This window comes from Geotrypetes seraphini, chromosome 4 (genome assembly GCF_902459505.1).
Source record: "Geotrypetes seraphini chromosome 4, aGeoSer1.1, whole genome shotgun sequence".
Taxonomy (NCBI): Eukaryota; Metazoa; Chordata; class Amphibia; order Gymnophiona; family Dermophiidae; genus Geotrypetes; species Geotrypetes seraphini.
The window spans coordinates 300,499,356-300,518,690 of record NC_047087.1 but is presented as its reverse complement, the minus strand read 5'-3'; the positions used below and the strand labels follow the sequence as shown (position 1 = coordinate 300,518,690).

At 44.7% G+C, this 19,335-nt stretch overlaps 1 protein-coding gene across 6 annotated transcripts in view; it reads right to left on the bottom strand.

The window, feature by feature from the left end:
- SORCS3 (sortilin related VPS10 domain containing receptor 3) overlaps nucleotides 1–19,335 on the bottom strand; it is a 1,299,528-nt gene that overhangs the window by 24,610 nt on the left and 1,255,583 nt on the right. For all 6 annotated transcript variants that reach the window (XM_033941704.1, XM_033941705.1, XM_033941708.1 and 3 more), the window contains 3 exons: nucleotides 15,040–15,152; nucleotides 5,496–5,627; nucleotides 1,977–2,076 (listed from right to left, as the gene is read on the bottom strand). In XM_033941704.1, coding sequence (XP_033797595.1) covers nucleotides 1,977–2,076; nucleotides 5,496–5,627; nucleotides 15,040–15,152 — 345 coding nt within the window. The remainder of the gene's footprint in view (nucleotides 1–1,976; nucleotides 2,077–5,495; nucleotides 5,628–15,039; nucleotides 15,153–19,335) is intronic.

Below are 19,335 nucleotides of genomic sequence, written 5' to 3'. Positions count from 1 at the left end.
GTTTGCCTTAATCGGACTCATGGGCAATAAAGATGTTCCAAACATGACTATATCATATGACAATGATAATGGAACTTCCAAGATCGTATTAATTTGACGCCAAATAGCTCTCCAAAATTTAAGTATCAAGGGACAGTAGAAAATTAGATGATCCAGTGTCCCTACATCCAAATGACAGTGCCAGCATCTATTAGATTTTGAACTATCTAACTTTTGTAATCTAACAGGGGTCCAAAAACTTTTATGCACAAAAAAAACATGTTTGTCTCATAGATGCTGACGCTGTACATCTCATCCTCCAAGTCCAAATTCATGGCCATTGAGATGCAGAAATCTGTTGCTTAATCTCAATACTCCAAATGTCTTTAAGACTGGTTTTTGGTTTCTTATTCAAATACTCTGATATTAATTTATACCACTTGGCTGCCTGATGCCCTAGTAAATCTACCTGGAAGCATAGGCCCGGCAAACTATACCGATCCTTTAAATTCCGCCATTCAGGGAACCCCTTCTGAATAGCCTGCTTCAACTGCAACCATTTAAATGCTTGGGACTTTGAAATACCAAATAATGGTTGCAATCGTGAAAACTCAAGGATCTTTCCATTTGATAACACATCATCTAGCGTGCGTATGCCTGCCTGCAGCCAATGCTTCCAGAGGATCTTAGACTCGCCAATTTGAATCTTGGAGTTCAACCATAAGGACTGACACGTGGATTGATGAATTGAAATAGGTATTAGGTTATTAGTAAATTTTAATGTTTGCCATGTGGAGAATAAAATTCTATTGTCCTTTTAAATCCTAGGTAACTAGATATTTAAAACATGACACAATCGCAATGGGGACATGAGTTGCCATTCTAAGTAAAGCCAATCCGGGAGATGCTCCAAGACTTCAGGAAGGATCCAATACATACCCTGTCGCATAATAAAAGCTTGATGGTATCTATAAAAGTTTGGAAAATTTACCCCACTCGCCGCAATTGGTTTTTGTAAAGATTCTAGGGCAACTCTAGCCTTTTTACCCAGCCAAATAAATTTCATGAGAATACTATTTAATTTTTTATAAAAGGACCCTTGAAAATAAACTGGCAACATACTCATCATCATTTTTACAGTTTGGACTCTCCCCTACCAAGAAAGATGTAAAGGGTTCCAATGCTCACACATTTCTTTGACTTTCAGCAATAAAGATTTTTCATTTACTGTCATTGCATCTTCTAATGTTTTTTGAATCATAATACCTAAATATTTTATACCCTCATCCTTCCAAAGGAAAGGGAATGAATCAAATAGTCCTTTAGTACAATGAACATTTAGCGGAAGAACCTCCAATTTGCTCCAATTTATTTTGTATCCAGAGAATTTACCAAATCGGTCTATCAATTCCAGTCAATGCGGAATGGTGGATTCAGGATTTTTCAAATGAAGCAAGATACCATCTGCATGAGCAGAGATCTTATATTCCCGACCTGCATAAGGAATACCCTGTATCTCCTTTGCCTGTTGAATAGCCAATAACAAGGGTTCCAGAACAATATCAAAAAGCAAAGGAGATAACGGACATCCTTGTCTAACTCCCCTCTCCAAACAAAAATGTTCTGAAAAAGTATTATTAATATACAACCTGTTAGAAGGGGAACTATATAAGGTTTGAATCATTTGAATAAATCCAGACTCTATACCAAACCAATCCATTGCTTGATACATAAAAGTCCATTCCACTCTATCAAAGGCCTTCTCTGCATCTAAAGAGACAGAAAAGGCTGGACAAATTTCTCTGATTCCATGTCTATCTTGATGTATTTTTAAACACTCTAAGCTAAATTTGATTCATCTCGATTTGTTGATGTAATTTTGGAAGCTTTTTCTAATATCGCTGTCTGTATACAGTCTCTTGTTCTGTAAACCATATTGAACTATTTGTGGTATTGCGGTATAGAAAAATAAAGTTATTGTTATTATTATTACTTACCTAACGTCAGCTGAGTGACATATACAAAGACTTGAACACCCGGCTTCAGCTCAAACTGTACCAGGTTCTGATTTAGAGCATTAAAGAGGACTTGAATAATCTGTAGGGGTAAAGCATATATTATAAAGAAGCTCCATGGTTGTGTTTTATACAATTTGCTAATGCATATCGCTTTGGATACTTTTGGTGGGAAAAATGCTATACATAGAGCCCTTTCACTAAACTATGGTAAAACTTGCTTAATGCGGGACTTTAGTAATCTTCTTCAGAGATCAAGAAAGTTTGGAATAAACACAGAGGATCTATATATATATATATATATGGATAGATAGATAGATATGGCTCCTTTTATCAAGTCTCGCTAGCGGGTTAGCGCGCGCGACGTTTAATCATGTGCTAACCCCCGTGCTGGCCAAAAAACTACCGCCTGCTCAAGGCAGGCGTTAGCGGCTAGTGTGGCCGACGGTTTAATGTGCGCCATTACGCGTGTTAAACCGCTAGCTCGGCTTGATAAAAGGAGCCCATAATCTTCTTCAGAGATGGGAGAGTGGTAGAGCTAAAGGTCATGAATTGAGCTTGCAAAGTGGGAGACTTTGGAGCAACATCAGGAAATACCTTTTCACAGAAAGGGTGATGGACGCCATGGGAGGTTGTGAGGACAAAAACAGTGTTGGGAATCAAGAAAGTTTGGAATAAGCTTGAAAAGTTTGGTATAAGCCCCGGCTCCCTTCTGACATCACTTCCTGGTCCGAGACCAGGATATGATGTCAGAAGGGAGCCGAGGCCAGCATGAGCAGCAGGTGGAAGATGCTGCTTGCGCCAGTGAACATTTCAAGAGGTGTGCGGGGGGAGGGAGGCACATAGTGTTGCAGGGAAGAGCAGGAGGGTGCATGGCACAGCAACGCCGGACACTACTGCCCCGGGTGCCAACCTCCCTAGCTGCGCCACTGGGATAGCATGTCAGTAATGTAGATGTGCTAGTTGATTTGCGCATCCATACCCATTCTCCGCCTCGACACACCCCTTCTGCCAAAAAACTGCCCAAAAAAATTACTACACACTTTGTGCACAGAAATACCACAAGTAGCCCAGAATACTTTAGCTAGCCCAGTGGCAGATTTAGAGTTGGTGAGACCCTAAGCCAGGGCTGCCCAAGTCCAGTCCTTGAGATCTACTGGCAGGCCAGGTTTTCAGGATATCCACAATGAATATGCATGAGCAGGGCAGGATTAATTTGTCGAGGGCCCCTAGGCACACATGTACACTGGGCCCCCTGCCCCGTCCCGCCCCACCCCACCATGCGCCCAGGCGGAAACAGGAAGTTGCGTCAGAGGGAAGCTTTGGGCAAGCAGCACCACTTGCACAATTACAGTTCCCGTTGCCTTTCTTACCCACGTTGCTTGCTTGTCTTACTTTCCGTCGATGGGGGGGGGGGAGCTGTGTTGCCAATCAGAGTTGGGCCCGCGTTGCCGATCGGGAGGGCCCGCGTTGCTGATCAATGCTGGAGGGGCCCATCGCCGTTTGGAAAAAACAATGTCGATGCCCTCCTTCATCGGGCCCCCCTGACCATTTCGGGCCCTAGGCACGTGCCTACTTGGCCTATTGGTTAATCCTGCCCTGTGCATGAGAGAGATTTGCCTGCACTGCCTTCTCGGTATACAAATCTCTCTCATGCATGTTCACTGTGGATATCCTGAAAACCTGGCCTGCCAGTAGATCTCGAGGACCAGACTTGGGCAGCCCTGCCCTAAGCGATATAAATCTTGGAGGCTCCTTGTTAATAAGTTACATCATATCATATACCCTAGAAATAATAAGTAAACAGAATTTTTTAAATAATTTTAGCATACATATAAAGTGGAAGTTGTGTCAGAAGAGAGGCTCCAAGCAGGCTGCCAGCAGCATTTCTGAATTCTTGCTGCTGCTGGGAACCCCGTGGGAGACTGGTAGCAAAGGGAAAGAAAGAAAGAAAAATGATGGAGCTGAAGAAAGAGAGAAGTTATTTTCCTGGGGGGGGGGGGGGTGAACGGGGAGGGAATAGAGTAAAATGAAGGGTGAGAGAAGAAGAAAGAGAAATGATGGGGCTGAAGAAAGAGAGAAGTTATTTTCCTGGGGGGGGGGGTGTGAAAGGGGAGGGAATAGAGTAAAATGAAGGGTGAGAGAAGAAGAAAGAGAAATGATGGGGCTGAAGAAAGAGAGAAGTTATTTTCCTGGGGGGGGGGGGGGTGAAAGGGGAGGGAATAGAGTAAAATGAAGGGTGAGAGAAGAAGAAAGAGAAATGATGGGGCTGAAGAAAGAGAGAAGTTATTTTCCTGGGGGGGGGGTGAACGGGGAGGGAATAGAGTAAAATGAAGGGTGAGAGAAGAAGAAAGAGAAATGATGGGGCTGAAGAAAGAGAGAAGTTATTTTCCTGGGGGGGGGGGTGTGTGAAAGGGGAGGGAATAGAGTAAAATGAAGGGTGAGAGAAGAAGAAAGAGAAATGATGGGGCTGAAGAAAGAGAGAAGTTATTTTCCTGGGGGGGGGGGGGTGTGAAAGGGGAGGGAATAGAGTAAAATGAAGGGTGAGAGAAGAAGAAAGAGAAATGATGGAGCTGAAGAAAGAGAGAAGTTATTTTCCTGGGGGGGGGTGTGAAAGGGGAGGGAATAGAGTAAAATGAAGGGTGAGAGAAGAAGAAAGAGAAATGATGGGGCTGAAGAAAGAGAGAAGTTATTTTCCTGGGGGGGGGGTGTGTGAAAGGGGAGGGAATAGAGTAAAATGAAGGGTGAGAGAAGAAGAAAGAGAAATGATGGGGCTGAAGAAAGAGAGAAGTTATTTTCCTGGGGGGGGGTGTGAAAGGGGAGGGAATAGAGTAAAATGAAGGGTGAGAGAAGAAGAAAGAGAAATGATGGGGCTGAAGAAAGAGAGAAGTTATTTTCCTGGGGGGGGGGGTGTGAAAGGGGAGGGAATAGAGTAAAATGAAGGGTGAGAGAAGAAGAAAGAGAAATGATGGGGCTGAAGAAAGAGAGAAGTTATTTTCCTGGGGGGGGGGGGTGAAAGGGGAGGGAATAGAATAAAATGAAGGGTGAGAGAAGAAGAAAGAGAAATGATGGGGGGAAGAAAGAGACGTGATGGCGGGGGCTTCAATATTGTCCCCCAGGCCACTCCAATCTTCTAGCTTTGCCACTGTAACCAGAACCTTGTGCTAATACAATATCCTGCTCGGGGCCGCAGATCGAGGGTATCCAAAAATGCGCAGACGTTGATGCGACTACATCATGTCGACGCCCACGCATGCATGGAGGCCCTCCAGACGGGACCCTGAGTCTGCAATAACTACGCTGGGGGGGGGGTGCTGGAGGAGGAGAGGTGCGGAGAGGTGCCAACGAGGAGGCACATCCTGTAAGCAGTCAGCCAGCGCCGACGCCTCCTCTACTCGCCAGCGTCTTGCAGCACACCCGGAATCTCACCGCGGCACACTGTGTTAATAGCTGCTTTGCAATTATAACGGCACTGGGTTTATGTTACTTTGATGTACTTGCCTGTTCTAAGTGTGCTTCATTTCTTTTCCTTCTTTCAGTCATGTTTTTATGGGGAAGAATGAAAAGCTCTGCTGAGGTTGGCAAGCCAGGAAACATGGCCACTAAAATCAGCTCATCGGGAATACTAGTAACCTGCAAAAATGAACAGCCAAATTAGCTGGAGAGTCAGTGTTCAAGAACTGGTTTATGCTCTTGTTCTCACCAATTACTTTACACCTGAGGTTTTTTTTTTTCCTTCGAGAAACTAGTGAAGACCGAAAGTGAGGCATTGACATTAGCCTGTCCTTTGAGAGAGTCAACTGTGAAAGGCAGATGATAGGTCAAACCTATTCTGAGCTTTATTATGTCACTTTTAAACACATGCATAACCACATAGCGTAAACTGAAGAAAATCTACAGTCCCTTTTATTTATTCAATTTTCTATACCATTCTCCCAGGGGGGGGGGCTCAGGACAGTTTACCGTATTTTCACTCATATACCGCGCACCAGTGTAAAACGCGCACACGGGTATAGCGCGCGGGAAACTGTAATTTATGTAAAGACATTTTTATATACTGCGCACACCCGTATATCGCGCATGCCGCCCCGACTCTCCCGTCGCCGCCCGACTCTCTTTTCGCCCGCCCCGACTCTCCTCTGGCCGCCCCGACTCTCCTTTCGCCCGCCCCGACTCTCCTCTCCCCCTTGAAGTCCTGTCCCCACCCTGAAAGCCTGATGCCCCCCCTCCCCCGACATCCGATTCACCCCCCCCGCAGGACCGCTCGCACCCCCACCCCGAAGGACCGCTCTCACTTCAACCTGCACCATCACCCCCACCCCGAAGGACCGCTCGCACCCCCACAGCCTCCCCACCCACCCCCATCATGGAGAAGCTCCTACCGTTGTCCTGCTGCTTCCTTTGCCGGCGGTCCCAGCCCTTCTGTGAGCCCTGCATCTGCGCTGCTTCCTCTTCTGGCGGTCCCGCCATTTCTCTGAGGAAGCAGCACAGACGCAGGGCTCACAGAAGGGCTGGGACCGCCGGCAAAGGAAGCAGCAGGACAACGGTAGGAGCTTCTCCATGATGGGGGGTGGGGGTGGGTGGGAAGGCTGTGGGGGTGCGAGCGGTCTTCAGGGTGCGGGTGCGGGTGGTCCTGCGGGGTGAATCAGACGTCGGGGGTGGGGGGGAACTATGTAAAAAAAAAGTTGTAAAACGCGCTCACGCGTATAACGCGCACGGTTTGTAAAATTGTGTATAACGCGCACGTTATATGCGTGAAAATACGGTACATGAATTTATTCAGGTACTTAAGCATTTTTCCTTGTCTGTCCCGGCGGCCTCACAATCTATCTAATGTACCTGGGGCTAGTCTGACAAAGACAGCAAAACAGCAAAACAGATATTTTTACAGTTATGGGCCCTCAATGGTGGAATACGCTGCCTCAGTATATTCGTTCTGAACAAGATATTGTAAAATTTAAAACTCTTTTAAAGACCTATTTATTTAAAGATGCCTATGATTTTTAAAATTAGTTTTTTTCAACTAACTTAAAATTTATTTCTTACATGGTGCTTTGGTTTTATAATTCCCTTCCTTTTGTTTTTTCCTTTTTTAATCAAACCCAAATATTGTAACTTTTATCCCTACTCCTCAAACTCATGTATGTATTGTTTTAAATTTGAAATTTGTATTTGTTTTGTAAGTTTCTTCTATCTAAATTGTAATATGTACATCGCCTAGAACTTGTAATAGGCGATTCATCAAAAATTAAATAAACTTGAAACTTGAAACAAAGTTTACAAAGCATGGTATAAATATAATATGACAGAACATGGTATGGTGAGACATAGCGTGGCGAGCATAGTTCAGCAAAACATAGCATGATAAACTTAGTATTACAAGGCATGGCTAACACAGTATGACATGACTAGCAAAATGGTTAGGCAAGCATGCATGATGAAACATAGCATGGAAGACATGGAACTGCAAACTTTTTACTAGTGGGTGTTAAGCCTTAACACATGGTTAGCACAGGAAAAGCAGGTTACCATAACATTTTTGTGGTACAGTAAACCCCCGTGAATTCACGGTTCACAAATCACGGACCCAGTCCTTCGCGATCTGCTCCGACCGCCTCTTCCTCTACTAAAGTCACCTGACTTTTAGTAACAGGCAGAGGCGGTCAGAGCATAACGCGAATGATTTTCTGCGCCCGCCTGGCGCCCCAGCTGCCCTCTCCTGATTCTTGACGGGCGAAAAACCGTATTCGCGGTTTTCAAAATTCACAGAGGTTCCTGGAACAGAACCTCTGCGAATTTAGGGGGAGTACAGTGTCCCCCCGGTCATTTGCGGTTCGCGGTCCCAGTCATTAGCGGTATTCTCCGACTGGGACTTCCTGTGCTAAAGTCGTGCTTCACCAATCAGGAGCTGCGTGCCAAAGCAGCTCCTGATTGGTGAAGCCTGACTTTAGTGCAGGAAGAGGCGGTCGTAACCCTCGCGAATATCGGGGGAGTACTGTCCTGTATTTTGACTGTGCACGCTAACAGGAACGTTGGCTATGTTTTAAAATTATTATTAGAGGGGACATGCCATGGGTGCAGACAGTGGCATAGTAAGGGGGAGCGGTCCGCCCCCTGCGCAGTCTTGGTAAGGGCGCCAATACCTGTCCTCCTGTCCGCTCCCCCCTGCCGTGCTTGTAAGCCCCTTCCCTTGTACCTCTTTAACATTCGCAGCACGAGCGTCAAACTCAACCTGATGCTTGCGCCAGCATCAGCTCTTCCTGTGTCGTCACTTCCTGGGCCCATGCCTAGGAAGTGACATCAGAGGAAGAGCCAACACCGGCGTGAGAAGCAGGTTGGGGGGGTTGCTGCTCAAGCCGTGAATGTTAAATAGGTACAAGGAAGGGAAGGGGGTGCGCTTGCATGGCAGGAGGGGACGGGGAAGGAGCAGATGGGGGGGTGGAGGTGGGCAGAGAAGAGGGCAGGGGAGAGGCGCCACCGCCCTGGGCGCCTCTCCCCCTAGCTCGCCATTGCATAAGAGTTCTATGAGCGTCAGAACTTTTACCGCAGCGGTTGGCGATAAAAAAGCACCAATGCCGCTTAATAAAAGGGGGCCTAAGTCCAGATTCCAGCCCACTTTAATAAACAAGCCCTCTTGTTTGGTTTTATGTTTTTGTTTCAGGGCAGCAGTTAGCTTGTCCTCATTACCAGACCAGGCCGGCCCTACCATCGAGCAACTGTGTTTACTTCCAGGTGGTACTGCTTTTCTGCCCCAATTTTTGTAGAAAACTGTCAATACAGGCCATTTCACGTCAAGCATTCTCCTCTCTGTTCTCTGTCAACCGAAGCAACCTGGGCAGGACTTTGCAGTGCGTTGCTACAAGTTAATGTGACATTACCATGAAATGTCTTATGAAATTATACGCGACATCCACAGTAGGTCAGGTCTAGTTAATTATAGATCAGTAATAATTACATAAATTAATTTTGATTAGCCACTTGCTCTAAAGTCTTTCACGGAAGTCCTGTTGTGCTGTACATTGTTATCACAGGGACAGGACTCTACGAGGGTCATTTCATAAATAACGCACTGGTTGGCAACATTGGGGAGTGGATGATGCAATTGCAGTAAACCAGAAGGACGTGTGCCTAGGAGCTCTGTAGTGTACATAGTGTGGCTGTGACAAGTGTGGAAAATGGAGGCTGCAGGTGTCTTGGGTACTGTGTCTGTTAACGATCAGAGGTCGTACATTAAGATTGAAACTCGACGTGGCAAAAACCCGACAGAAATCCACAGTGCCTTACGTGAAGCTTGTGGTGAGTTAACAGTGGACCGTAGTGCATTTTCTCGGTGGGCAACTCGTTTTCGGAGTGGTCGTGTGAGCGTAGATGATGATGCAAGACCAGGAAGGCCGATAGCAACAACCGATGAACGATGTGTGAAACTCGTGGCTGATACAAGATCATCGTGCGACATGTGAGGAACTTTCTGAAGTTTCAAGTTTCAAGTTTAATAAAATTTGATGGTTCGCCTATTAAATCTAAGCGAATTACATAATAAAAAGGATAATAGTATAAAACAGTAAAACAAGTTATTTTACATTAACAATTTTCAAAGGGCTATGACAGATTGACAATACAGACGAACTAAGAAACATTAGGAAAGGACATTAGGGGATAAAAGTTACAAATTGTTGTTTCCTCAAGGGAAGAAAGGGGTATGATATGGGTAGGACCAAACGATTAGGTTGGGGAAAGTGTGTGAAGAAGTATTAATTGTTTAGCTGTACGCGGAAAAGTTGTTCTAAAGGTTAAATGAAGATTTGAAGAGATATGTTTTTAGATTAGTTTTAAATAAATTAAGATCTTTGATGTTTCTGATATAAAGGGGGAGGGTATTCCAGGTGAGAGGAGCCATAACTGAGAAGATATCATGGCGTCTAGTTCCTATTATTTTCAATGAGGGGACCATTAATAGACCTTGAGTATTGGACCGAAGTGAACATTTTGAAGTATGAGGAATTAGATCTATAAACTGTGGCTCATTAGTATCTAGTGTTTTAAATACCAGTAATGCTATTTTATATGTTGTACGTTGGTTGATGGGCAACCAATGAGATTCTATGAGATAGGGAGTTACGTGATCGTATTTTTTCCCATGATGGATTATTTTGATGGCGATATTTTGTATTATTTGTAATCGTCTTTGATCCTTCTGGGTGATGTTCATGAAAAGTGAATTACAATAATCGAGTCTGGATATTATAAGGGAGTGTATTAAGATATTTAGGGATTTTGGTTCCAGATATTTCGACATTGAGCGGATTAAACGTAAACGGTAAAAACAACTTTTAACTGTGTTATTGATATCCACCGACATCAGTATACCGCACAAAAATGCACAAAACCTGACCTCAGTTGCTCTTGGCTGGGCCACTCGTTCTTCACGACAACGCTCGCCCGCACATAGGGAATGTCGTCACTGAAAAACTATGCGAATACAACTGGTAGGTGTTACCTCATGCTCCCTACAGTCCAGACATGAGTCCACCAGACTTTGACCTTTTTTTCAAAGTTGAAACAACCTTATGCATGGACATCGTTTTGCATCTCTGGAAGAGCTTTCTTCCGCCGTTCCCCGAGCCATTTGGCAACTGAACAAAAACGGTGTCTTGGGTGGAATAATGAAGCTTCATGAACATTGGGACTCAGTCACTGCAAAGCAGGGAGACTATAATGAAGGACTGTAAAGAAATACTTGAAAAAAAACCCAAAACATGTAAATTTAAAAAAAAAAAAATAGTGTGCATTATTTATGAAATGACCCTCGTATATTTGTAAACCACTTGGACCTGTCATATGAACAAGCGATATAACAGGTTTGAATAAAACATATAAGCAAAGTAGCAATGGTCAGATGGAGCTTATGGAGATGCAGAATGTGAGAATGTAACGTATTTTTTACTCCATAAGATGCACTTTTTTTCCACCCAAAAGTGGGTGGAAATCTCAGTGTGTCTTATGAAGCTAAGATACAAAATTTGTACACCCCCCTTCCCCGCGCGCAGCTGCACCACCTTTCTGAACACTGCCCACCGCCGCCGCAGGATCACCTTTTTAAAACAAACACCCCAACCACTGCTGCTACTGCTATCCTTTTTTCAAACAGCCTGGTGGTCCTGTACCTTTTTATTTTTAACCTCCGTACCTTTTAAAATTCTTCCTTCCCTCCCTGGATGGCTCCGTACTATTTCAGGGCAGGAGGCACACGAGTCAGGAGCACGGGGGTCAGGACCAAGCTTTCCGCGTTCCTGCTTGGGCCTGTGCCGCTTTCAGAATAGCTGGCGGCAGTTCTCGCGGGACTCGGGATAACTGCCGGCAGTCATTCAGAAAACAGCACAGGGCCAGGAGGAACGCGGAAAGTTTGCGCCTGACCTCCGCGCCCCTGACTTCTGTGACTGCTGCCCGGAAATAGTACAGAGCCGTCGAGGGAGGGAAGGAAGAATTTTATTGAACTTAAAAAAATGTACGAGGTTAAAAAAAAAAGGTATGTTTAAAAGGTACGGGGAAGTGTTTAAAAGGCACAAGGGGTTTGATTTAAAAGGTACGGGGGTGTTTAGACAGGGGGGGTTAATTGATTTGTATTTTGCTTCTTGTTGGGTATTTCTTCACAATTGATTGTACTTTGTATTTGCGTTCTGATGGGTATTTCTTCTTAGTTGATTGTACTTTATTGGATGACTAATATTGAAAATTAAAAATTGTTTACACATAAAAGGGTACGGGGATGATGTAAGGTACAGGGGAGGTACATGGGGGTATGGGGATGATTTAAGGTGTTGGGGGGTACGTGGGGAGTATGGAGATGATTTAAGGTACTAGGGGTACATGGTGGTTTGGGGGATGATTTTATGGTATTCGGGGGTATGGGACCTGCCTGTCACTAGGCCACTAGGCCTGCCTGCCACTAGGCCACTGCCCTGTTCCCTGTCCCTGCTTGCCCTGTGCCCTGTCCCGGCCTACCACTTGACCACCAGAGTGGGGGGACAGGGTACAGAGCCTGGCAGGGAGGGGGGGCAGGGTGTAGAACCTGGCAAGGAGTGTAGGATTGGGTGCAGAGCCTGGCAGGGAGAATTTGGTTCAGAATGTTTTTTTTTTGTTTGTTTTTCTCCTCTAAATCTAGGGTGTGTCTTATGGTCAGGTGCGTCTTACGGAGCGAAAAATACGGTACTTTGGTTACTTTTCTTTCTGGCATTGTTTCAGTGTTATTTATTTATTTTAAAAAAATTTCTTTACCGTTTTTTCTTGAAATTGTTTGCATTTTCTAATAAGTACAAATCAGAACATTCGAATAACTTAGACATGAAGCTAATGCTTTTCTTTATAATATAGCTTATCCTATAGACTAGGGGTTCAAATGCAGATATTAGATGGGGACAGGCTGGGGGGTACAGCATGCGCTGGGATAAACAGAAGGGAGGCTAAACTCTTCCTAAAGTAAACTCTTAGGCACGGTGAATTGTGACAAGGATAATTGCTTTGTTTCCTCTCTTAGATCAGTTGTATACCCACAAAAAGGTTTTTAATGAGTGAAGTTACAATAAAAAAAAAATCATGACTGCTTTCTTTCTGGTTTTCATTTCATTGAGGAAGAGAGCGTGGCGCAGTGGTTAAAAGCTACAGCTGCAGCACCCTGAGGTTGCGGGGTTCAAACCGACACTGCTCCTTGTGACCCTGGGCAAGTCACTTAATCCCCCCCCCATTGCCCCAGGTACATTAGATAGATTGTGAACTCACCAGGACAGACAGGGGAAATGCTTGAGTACCTGAATAAATTCATGTAAACCATTCTGAGCTCCCCTGGGAGAACGGTATAGAAAACTGAATAAATAAATAGTGTGAAAAGTGTCAGCCTCTGATAACCAGAGCAGGTATTGTGACATCATAATACCATTCCACCAATGCCTAAGAGCCAACCTCATCAGTGATGTCACAATGGCTTGACTGACCTATACTTGGCTCACGTTTGCTACATTTTGATTTCTAGAGTGGTGCAGTGGTTAAAGCTACAGCCTCAGCACTCCTCGAGGGCCGGAATCCAGTTGGGTTTTCAGGATTTCCCCCAATGAGCAGCTCCTGATTGGATAAGGCCCGACTTAGTGCAGGAACAGGCGGTCGGAGCGTACCGCCAGTGATTTCCTGCACTTGCGGCGCTCCGGCTGCTCTCTCCTGCTGCCCTCTCCTTGTCGCCAGTTTGCGGTCAGAAAATACCATGAATGACCGGGACTGTGAACCGCTGACTGCAAACGACCGGGGGAACACTGTATATACAAATAATGATAATCAACCAAGCACTTATAATCAATCACTATCTATACAAAAGATAAAAATTCCCTCCGCCTTCCATCATTATCCTCAGAAATAATACCAAAACAAAAGATAAACCCCCCTCCCGCTCCCCCCCCCCCCCGGATGTATTAATAGTATTAATGATGTGATATACAAGGTGCAACTGAAAAGTTATCAGCCATATCAATAAAATTGAAGCAGTCTCCATCAAGGACTATACACTTAGGGGTCCTTTCACTAAGCCGTGCTAGCAGTTTTAACGCACGCACCGGACTAGCGCGTGTTAGCCAAAAATCTACCGCCTACTCAAAAGGAGGTGGTAGCAGCTAGCGCATGCGGCAAATTAGCATGCGCTATTCCACACGTTAAGGCCCAAGCGCGGCTTTGTAAAAGGAGCCCGTAGTCCAGCGATTTTCCACTTTTTCTTGTTCCATATTTTTCCCACAGGATGAAAAAAATGGAAAATCACTAGACTAAGGGCCTGATTCTGTCTAAGACAATGGTCTCAGCAGCCACCTAAGCGGTGGCTGAGAATCATACACCAGTGTCCTATACAGAACCGCGGCTGTCCTAAGGGACAGACGCCTAACTCCACCTAAACAGCCTGAATCTATAACCAGTGCCCTTGTTACAGGCACTGGTTGGAGAATCGTGTTGCCGCTGAGCTGATCACAGCAAGGGAATAACCCTGCCACAATCAGCTCAGTGGCAACAGCAGGGAACCCCCCCCGCCCCCGCAGGAGGAATGCCCAATCCCTCTTGCTGCCAGCCCCGAAACAATCCCCAGCAGGAGAGATGCCCACTCCCCCCTGTCGGCACCTTCCCCAACATCCCTGGCAGGAGGGATGCCCACTCCCCCCTTTTGGCACCTTCCCCAACATCCCTGGCAGGAGGGATGCCTACTCCCCCGTCGGCACCTTCCCCAACATCCCTGGCAGGAGGGATGCCCACTCCCCCCTTTTGGCACCTTCCCCAACATCCCTGGCAGGAGGGATGCTCACTCCCTCCCACCCCAAACACATGACTTATATTTGTAAAACTTACAAAATGTAAAACTTACATTTGTATGTCTAAAAAAAATCTACCACTAACCCCCCTCTTTTACTAAGGTGTGCTAACCGATTAGCACGCGCTAATTGAATTAGCGCTCTCTAAACGCTAACGCGTCCATAGACTAACATGAACGCATTAGCATTTACCGTATGCTAAATCGGTTAGCGTACCTTAGTAAAAGAGGACCCCCAGCCAGTTGGGTTTTCAGGATATCCCTAATGAATATGCATGAGAGAGATTTGCATATAATGGAGGAAACAGGCATGCAAATATGTCTTATGCATATTCATTAGGGATATCTCAAAAACCCAACTGGCTGGGGGTCCCCCAGGATAAGGTTGAGAACCACGGTTATATAGAATTTCAAGTCAGCTCTGCAACTTCTAGTTAGCTTTGAAAACAGACACTTACAATAGGCTGATTATGGAAACAGAATAAGGACAAATTAATATTCCATTTACACCAGGATGACTTCAGCATCCATCCTGTATTGCAGTTTTATGCGGAACTGTGCACAGGCTCAGGAGGATGGAGAATTTCATGTTAACAAAATATGAAATGCTGTGTTTTGTTTTTTTTTTTCCTTTGGGAAATCTGTAAAAGAAAGGCACGCTTGTCGTGAAATGTAATTATTCGCCATTGCTTGACAATAGCTGACACCTACCTGTACCAGGGATCGTTTGATGATTCTGCCGATGTCTTCCCTCCACTCGGGGATGTCAGGATTATGATAATCCAGGTTAGGAGAAAATGACAACAGCTGAGACTGGAAATATTCTATGGAGAGAAGGGAGTTTGTGATTGGCGCTGCCGTTCTGCTATTAAACAGGACCACAGAGCAAACACAGTGCGAGATCACTTTCAGACATTTGTCATGGGGGACAGTGCTCGTTGTCTAAAGCAGGGGTGTCCAACCTGCGGCCCCGGTCGAAGGCGATGCAGTGTTTTCCTCTGCTGCCCCTGGGTGTTTACCGTATTTTCACGCATATAACGCACGCGTTATACACGATTTTACAAACCATGCATAACCGTGTGCGTTATATGTGTGAGCGCGTTTTACAACTTTTTTTTTTCAATCCGATCGGCATCCCCCCTGCGAACCGGCATCCTCCCCCCCCTCGCTCGCGTCACCCCCCCTCCCCCGCGATCCTACATCCCCCCCAGCACCGCAAAACATCTCTTAACCGATTGGGTACCGGCACCAGCACCAATGCACAGGACGTGCCAGTGCCAGTGCCCAAAGATCCTCCCTCGTTGGTTTGGGCTGGGCTGGGCTGGGTGGTGCGGGAGAGATCCTCCTTCTTCCTGCTGGACTAGGCTTTGAGCATTTGCGCATGCTCAAAGCCTTCTGGTCTCGCTCTCTCCGAGATTATCACGGGTGCGCGGTATATGGGTGAAAATACGGTACTGTCTTACCGGCTCCCTCCTCTGTCTTGCTGCAACGTTTGCGCGGCCCCAGAAACATTTTTTTTCCGGCCAATGTGGCCCAGGGAAGCCAAAAGGTTGGACACCCCTGGTCTAAAGTCAAAATAATAGTTGCAGTGAAGGTTGTGAGTCTTTAACGTACAGATGCATTGCGTCTACCAGGTCTGACTCTTTATCTCTTGCTTTCTATCTCGCACGAATCAAAGACAAATCTGGGAGTCATCCTGAGACATTTTAAATTATGGTTCCACGGAGGCAGCAGTAATTGTGGACTGTATATCTGTTCTGTTATGACACAAGGATTGGCGTGGGGAAGAGTGGATGAGGGGGGCTAGAAAGAGGGACGCTTTTTATGTATTAGGTTGAAGGGCAGCGTTAAGCATCTGAGGAAAGGCTTTGGAAACAGGAGGCACGGTTACGGAACATAACATGTAAGATAACAACATGCTTCTTAACTGCGTAGCCATAAGTTCAACTCGGTTTACAAAAGAGTTTAAACAACATCAATGAAGAACAAGAAAAGTTATTTGACCAAGTATTTTGAGAAAAGATAGGTTTTCAACTCAGTTCTAAAGCGTTTATGGGAACAAGCAGTAACGATCGGAATTCTTTATCGTGGGAAGCTGCTTGAAATGCTAAAGTTATTGCCTTTACAATCCTGTACCGATGGAAGAGTAAACAGGGCGTGAGATCTTCTGCTATGTTTATACGAAGCTATAGAAAATCTATTGAGCATATAGAATGGAGCAGTGCCTTGCCCAACTTAAACACGACGCGAGCCTCCGTTGGGAGCTAATGCAACTCACAACAGAACGGCGTCACCTGGTCATACTTCTTCAGACCACAGATCAATCTGACTGCTGTATTCTGAATCAATTTGAGTCTGGCCATGTCTTTCTTAGTAATTGTCAGATAGACAATTTGATATTCAAAGCATTACACGGCTCTTCCCCCTCCTATCTAAACAACCGCTTAAACCAAATCTCCACCTCAAGACACAGAAGAACCTCGAACCCTTTCGCCTTCCCCCCACTCAAAGGCACACAATGCAAGAAAATGTTTGACAACCTTCTGGCAACACAAGCAGCAAAAATCAACCATTCCATCTCCAATCTTATGACAATATCAGACAACTTCAAAACATTCAGAAAAGAAATCAAAACCCTGCTTTTCAAAAAATTCATCCAAATATCTTAACCCCTCCTCTTTTACCTCCAGAAGATTCACCTACCTTCAGATAACCTTCCCCCAAATTACCCACCTTAACACCTTCCAATTAAACAAATACCATAAATAGATTGTAACCTACCCTCTCTAACTGCATTCCATATGTATTTTTCATACAGTTCTTCACTGTCAGTTTAATTTCCATCCTATAAGTTCACATAGAATTTTTCTTTTTTCAACCATCTTTATTTTCTCTTCTTTATTAATTTCTAGGTACTTTAGTTAGATTGTGAACCTTCGGGACAGTAAGGGAATTTTTTAAGTACCTTCTTACTTCTCATTTATAATCTTAATGTATATTTTCTACAAACCGCTTAGAACCTAACAGATGTAGCGGTATATAAGAAATAAATTACATTACATTACATTACATAGACAATGTTGCAGTAATCAAGAAGACTCAGCAACATAGATTGAACCAGAAGTCTAAAAGCAGAAAACTCAGAATACGGTGTAACATAGTAACATAGTAGATGATGGCAGATAAAGACCCGAATGGTCCATCCAGTCTGCTCAACCTGATTCAATTTAAATTTTTTCTTCTTAGCTATTTCTGGGCAAGAATCCAAAGCTCTATCCAGTACTGTGTTTGGGTTCCAACTGCCAAAATCCCCGTCAAAACCTACTCCAGCCCATCTACACCCTCCCAGCCATTGAAGCCCTCTCTAGCCCGTCCTCCCCCAAATGGCCATATATAGACCGTACAAGTCTGCCCAGTAACTGGCCTTAGTTCAATATTTAATCTTATTTTCTGATTCTAAATCTTCTGTGTTCATCCCACGCTTCTTTGAACTCCGTCACCGTTTTCTTCTCCACCACCTCTCTTGGGAGCGCATTCCAGGCATCCACCACCCTCTCCATAAAGTAGAATTTCCTAACATTGCTCTTGAATCTACCACCCCTCAACCTCAAATTATGTCCTCTGGTTTTACCATTTTCCTTTCTCTGGAAAAGATTTTGTTCTACATTAATACCCTTCACGTATCTGAACGTTTGAATCATATCTCCCCTGTCTCTCCTTTCCTCTAGGGTATACATATTCAGGGCTTCCAGTCTCTCCTCATACGTCTTCTGGCGCAAGCCTCCTATCATTTTCATTGCCCTCTTCTGGACCGCTTCAAGTCTTCTTATGTCCTTCGCCAGAAACTGTCTCCAAAACTGAACACAATACTCCAAGTGGGGCCTTACCAATGACCTGTACAGTGGCATCAACACCTTCTTCCTTCTACTGGCTACGCCTCTCTTTATAAAGCCCAGCATCCTTCTGACAGCAGCCACTGCCCTGTCATACTGTTTTTTTCACCTTTAGATCTTCAGACACTAAAACCCCAAGGTCCCTCTCCCCGTCCGTGCATATCAGCCTCTCACCTCCCAGCATATACGATTCCTTCCAATAATTAATCCCCAAATGCATTATTCTGCATTTCTTTGCATTGAATTTTAGTTGCCAGGCATTAGATCATTCCTCTAACTTTTGCAGATCGTTTTTTCATATTTTCCACTCCCTCTTCGGTGTCTACTCGGTTACAAATCTTGGTATCATCTGCAAAAAGGCACACTTTTCCTTCTAACCCTTCAGCAATATCACTCACAAACATATTGAACAGGATTGGCCCCAGCACCAAACTCTGAGGGACTCCACTACTCATCTTTCCTTCCTCCGAGTTACTTCCATTAACCACCACCCTCTGGCGTCTGTCCGACAACCAGTTTCTAACCCAGTTCACCACTTTGGGTCCTAACTTCAGCCCTTCAAGTTTGTTCAAGACCATCCTATGAGGAATCGTATCAAAGGCTTTGCTGAAATCTAAGTAAATTACATCTAGCATATGTCCTCGATCTAGCTCTCTGGTCACCCCAGCAAAAAATTAAATAAGGTTCGTTTGGCACGATTTACATGTTGCCTCGGATCCATTAGATTCAAGGAAGTTCACTATCCTTTCTTTCAGCAACAGTTCCATTATTTTTCTAACAACTGAAGTGAGGCTCACTGGCCTGTAGTTTCCCGCTTCATCCCTGTGACCACTTTTGTGAATAGGGACCACATTCCCGGGATTGGTGTGTAGTTTCCATAGGGTATAGTAACCTTTAAGTACCATAGCATTTTTCTATTTTTTCATAGTCTGATGCTGATGCAAAATGACTCCCGATATTTTAATTGTTGGATAAATTGTATACAATTCTGATGTATACTAATTGAGAGTACATAAGAAATTTTGTGTGGTGACGCAAGCAAAAACTTTGTCTTATCGGGATTGAGTTTTAGTTTGAATTCCTGCATCCAAGAATTCATCACAAATGAAGCTGA